The sequence below is a fragment of the Mesitornis unicolor genome, unplaced genomic scaffold (genome assembly GCF_000695765.1).
Source record: "Mesitornis unicolor isolate BGI_N332 unplaced genomic scaffold, ASM69576v1 scaffold12652, whole genome shotgun sequence".
NCBI lineage: Eukaryota > Metazoa > Chordata > Aves > Mesitornithiformes > Mesitornithidae > Mesitornis > Mesitornis unicolor.
In genome coordinates, this window is record NW_010169910.1 from 105,522 (window position 1) to 110,634 (window position 5,113).

At 41.0% G+C, this 5,113-nt stretch overlaps 2 protein-coding genes across 2 annotated transcripts in view; both read right to left on the reverse strand.

The window, feature by feature from the left end:
- DHX35 (DEAH (Asp-Glu-Ala-His) box polypeptide 35) overlaps positions 1-145 on the reverse strand; it is a 29,733-nt gene extending 29,588 nt beyond the window's left edge. Inside the window, exon 1 of the mRNA XM_010179524.1 lies at positions 91-145. Within this exon, the coding sequence (XP_010177826.1) occupies positions 91-145 (55 nt within the window). The remainder of the gene's footprint in view (positions 1-90) is intronic.
- Positions 146-2,653: 2,508 nt separating this feature from the next.
- On the reverse strand, positions 2,654-4,344 carry LOC104536804 (protein FAM83D-like). The gene is made up of 3 exons (XM_010179523.1): positions 4,255-4,344; positions 3,530-3,654; positions 2,654-3,281 (listed from the first exon to the last, which is right to left on the reverse strand). Exons 1-3 carry the CDS (start codon positions 4,291-4,293, stop codon positions 2,891-2,893), a joined length of 555 nt encoding a protein of 184 aa, XP_010177825.1. The 5' UTR covers positions 4,294-4,344; the 3' UTR covers positions 2,654-2,890.
- Between the last annotated feature and the right edge of the window lie 769 nt (positions 4,345-5,113).

A 5,113-nucleotide genomic window follows, 5' to 3' on the forward strand; every position in this document is an offset into this window, starting at 1 on the left:
CTTCACCGGTCCCCCGGGCGCCGCCATCTTGGTGTCAGAGGGCAAGCGGAAGCGGCGGTGGCCCGGCCCACGTGACGCGCCGTCCGTTGCCGTGGCTCCCGGAGCGGGCCCCACGCCCCGGGGTCTCTCTCGGGCCTGAGGCCATCTCGACCTTCGGCGCCTTTGCCGAGGGCTGAAGGGCGGGAAAGGAGACCACCGCCTCCGTTCCTCTTAAGGCGAAGGGTCCTGACCGTTACTAGCGCTGCAGCCGCTGGGGCAAAGCACAAAGTGACATTGCTGTATCTTAACGTGAGGGATGGCTGCCGGTTTCTAGCTTATGTGAGATCCGTGCTGTGGTCCCACACACAGAAGCAACGCTGCTGGAGAAACGTGCTTGATAAAATCACTCTCAAGCGTGACCAAAACCCACCCTTCCCCTCCGAGCCAGAAGGGAAAACATATATAACAGGGGCCTGGCAGATAAGTGAACCAAGCTTTCCAGACACTACTCCTGCTTCTAAAATGAAGTGTATAACCTGGGCAAGAACCCAGGATTTAACACGATTGAAAGACAACCTCCAAAAAGTCATTGTCTTATTAATTAAGTAAAGCTAATGTTTCACTTCTCCACATAAAGGTTGTCTCTGCACTGCAGGCTCCACAGCTCCACTTCACAGCAGGCAGCTGACAGACTAGAAAGAAAACCATTCCAGTAATAGTCACTAGATCCAGGAGTGCCCCACCACAGACTAGTTGCAGCCCATGTTATCATTCAATCAAATTTAATGTAGACTTTGAGGTAGTTAAGTGTAAGCTGGAGTAAAAAGAAAAGAAAATGAAAGAAAGGAAGGAAAAGGAAAGAAAGGAAGCAAATAGCTTCTAATAAGCTTTGTAATGCTGTCAAAATTCATGCTTATGGGAAAAAATCTAATCAAATTTTATATTCTTATTAATCACTATTGTTCTTCATTAATAACCTGACAAGCTACCTATGTGGTTGTGGGGATGAACACAGACTGCTCTTCACAGTGCTGTACTTCCACTGTCACTTGTTATGAAAAGACTCTAGGAAACCATTTGAAAAAGAGGTTATTCAGTTATAACTAGAGTAATTCTTAAAATTCAAGCTATTTCCTTTTTCAATGTACTTTTCAGGTTAAGTCTACTCTATCAAAAATAAACACAAGCCTTATTACAGTATTTTGTAACAATATATTAGCAACTGTTGAGAAAAAGTCCTACTACTGGCACATGGAAAGAGTTGCCTATTAAAGTAATGAGATGAATAACAAAGTTAAAAACTTGTATTTGAGAAAATATATACAGATAATAATTGTGAAAATAAAATGACACAATATTTTGCATCGAGTACAACACTCTATTTTTCTGTATTGATGGAAAATATATAGTTAAGAATAAAAATCCACATTTCAAACTTATTCACATACAGAAAAAAGTTAAGACTATTAAACTATAAGATATTGAACAGGTTAGGACAGTCAGAACTATTACATTTCAACGATTGTAAGCACATTAGAAAAAGGGCCCAGGTTAGTTGTATTCTAATCAGTACATTACTGCATTGTCCATAAACACCATTCTTGTAAGCTCCACATGTCCAGCTTAATGTCCTGCTGATGTTGAGCAGAGATCCATATGAAATTCTCCAGCTGAGTGTTAACCTTCCCCTGTGAAGCCCAGCACCTACAAGACACATATGCAAACTTACACCTGAGTTTTCTGCAGTAGTCAGAGCCTCAAGACCAACTTGAGAACTTGGGGTACCTTTGCTTTTGCCATAGCTGCTGTGATTGGACTAGCAAGAGCTTCTGCACTGGCAGGCCATGGGAGCTTCAGGGCCTCAACATACAACTGTTTGGAAGGATAGTTTAATCATTTGGGGTTTTTTGTTTTCTCCAGAAATAGATAGGTTGTTTTTAAAAAAAAAAAAACAAAAAAAAACCAAAAAAAACCAAAAAACCAGCTTGCATGAAACCTTAAAAATAAAAAGATTCTGCTTCTGACTGTCATGTTACTGCATGTTTGGCAGAAGTAAGACTTTTGAGAAGCAGCAGCAGCTTCATAGATTTCAGATCTACTCAACTTCTCTCACATGATCAGACAGCAGTAGCAACCACAAAGAAACCAAAAGGTATATATTGCAATGCCAAGAAAATGGTCCTATTTGCTTCTACTACAAACAGTAGGTTCTTAGGAACACTCTTTTTTACATTGATTTATTGCATGCAATGTCCAACAGCCCAAGTGTCCTTATAAAGAAAAGTCCTGTTTGCCTGACACGTTAGCTCATTCTGCTCAGCAGCACAGCTTCATGTAAAGAAAATGTGACCTTCAAGGACTGGTAACACCGTACTGATCTACCAGTTTCTACGTTATGGTTACTCCGCTTCAGTTGTGTGTCATGAAACAGTTCGTGGAGAGTTCCTGCAACACAAGCCTAAGCTCAGTCTGATTTGAGAGCCCTACAGCAGTCCTGCTACTCATCTTTGGAAGACTTTACAGAGTATTATTTTCTATACATAGATTTCTTAAAACCAAGAAAAAGGTTTGAGCTAGTGAGCTAAGGCATTGCTAACCCATCAGCATAAAACATGTAAGAATAGGTTGAAAAATGAAAATCTGACAGAACACTAGAAGTCAATAATGGCTTTCCAGGTGCTAAGAGTTTTGTTTTTTTAAACACATCTGAGCCTAAGATAATTCCATAATTGTATCTGTTGAACTGCATGATAGTGGTCTTCAAACAAAACCACAACTGCAGAATCACTTTCTCTCAGTTCGAGGTTTGTTTCCCAGGCGCCCTCACACACACTCTGTAAGACAGCACTCGACAGTGACAGCTGGACGTGGTTCCTGAGGTTCTGCTGCTCGCTCCAAGCGAACGCGCAATTCATCTCTCTATGATCCAGTGTGGCCTCATCACTAGAGAGCCATTCCTCTTAGTCAGTGGAGGAGAGGTATGCACTGCGTTATTTGACACGTAGACTGCCTCCCTTGAGGTATGCAGCCAGTTTCGCTTCCTTTTGAGATTTCCTACAAGTGCTCTTAGATACAAAAACTCCATTCTTGGGAAGTTTTCCCTGGTTGAGTCTCTGGAAGCCACTGTTATCCTGACCAGCTGGTCCAACACCTTATTCTTCTTGCAGCTGGATAACTCTTTGAAGTTGATAGGCTTTGACCGTGCATAAAGAATCCGAAATTCCAGGTCAAAGTGCGCAACCGCAGGGCCTGACAAGATCAAAATGTTACTGCTGTTCAGCTTCCCATCTGTCCATGTAAAACTAGCAAAGGAAATGGAATAATGAGAAAATTCTGAGTTAATTCAAGATAAATAGTAAACGCAGTATTAACTGAAGATTCACCATATTTAGTTAAATTGTTCTTATAATCCAAATAACAAGCAGAGTGCTCTTTTTAGGACAAAATTTCAAGTAAACTGTGTTAAGGAGAACAGTTTTGCAGTGTGGCTAGACTTTTCCTTTCCATGAAAAGAAATCATGTAAAGCAACAGAAAGAAACTGGCACTTGCCTGTAGGAGCCCGTTGTCACTCTAATGCCATCAACTAACATGAACTTTTCACGGACTTTTCCAACAATTTTGGCACCTGACCTCGTGTAGTATGTGTTCCCGGTGATATTTCGAATTCTCATCAACTGTTAAAGATACAGCAAGCATTATACGGATTTCAAAGTTAAATGATTGCATTTAAAGGAGTAACACACAAGAATGATCACTGATGAACTAGCGAAGGCTGCTGTGCCGTGGATTCACAGGATTCACCCTCAAGCAGCCAAATGAGCATTTTGCCTTGTTTTAGTAGGCAAAGAGGTGGCATTAAGGGGCAGCCCCAGGAACTGATTGAGCAGAATGGGATTGTAAAAACTCCTGTTGCCAAATCTTGGAGGGACCTGAACTCCACAGACTCCCGAGAACCTCCTTCTCCATCAGCCTTCAAAGTGTCAGCAAGCCTGACCAATTCCAGTCATGCTTTGGGAACTGGACATTCCTCCTGCACTCCTTGAATATTCAATTAGTATTTGTGCTCAGAAAGCAACCGTAACATCAGCTGATTTCAGTTTTTCTATTAAATGCCTCTTATGTAAGAATGATTAAATCTTCCAAGAAAGAGCTAGAGGTGCATAAACCCATTTTAAGTTGTAGCAGCAGGCATAATAGTTTCTTCTTTCGATAGCTGAAAGATGTCAGTGGTAAGAGGATCAGCTCTCTAGCCCTACAAAACTGACAAGGCTCACCTTTTCCTTTTCCAGGTCAACTCCCAGATCCTTGCACATTTTCAGAAAGTGGGAAAATGAAGACTGATCTAGAAGGATATATGCTTTAACTTGCCGCTGGCTACAAGCTTCCAAGAGGTCTCTGAAGATATCAGTATCTGTGAAGGAATCCATAACCAGGGCAATCATCTGCAACAAGTTTCAGAAGAAACCATTAGGCTGTTTCTACACCATCCCAGGGGAGACGGCACATGAGGAATTTGACTTTCAAATTAAATATTCCCCCCCTTTTTTTCCTGGTGGTTATGGAACATGGTACAGTCTTCTGTGATATGATATATTCTTCTGTTGTTCACAGGACTGCTGAAACATTTAATGGACATGTAAGAGAAGAGAAAGGAAAAAAGTTATTCTGATTAGGACAAAGTTCTGTGAAGGGAATGGTATTTTGGTAAAGGCAATTACTGAGTGCAGTACACTGAGGTACAGGAAACACAATATACATCACCCTTTCACTATGATCACTTATTCATGTCCCTGTAGAATTAAATAGAAAAAAAATATGGATTTATGAGCAGAAATTGTCATTAATTTGGCCCAATTTTGTTGTTGCTTGACTGATTTATAACAGATAATATAATTTAGGATTTTTAATACTGCACTGTAGATACTCTGGTTTTACTGTAATGTCGGCAGCAGACACTGAAGCTTCTTTGCCAGGATCTGTATCTCTTCTGGTTCATTGGTATGAGCAATCTAGCCTGAAAGCCTTTTGTGGAAAGACACCTCTCCTGTATTTAAAAATCAGAGTTCACCACTAATTAGCAGCACTAGCTCCTGCATCTCTGTTCAGTAGCACGTTGATCATGATTTTTAATTA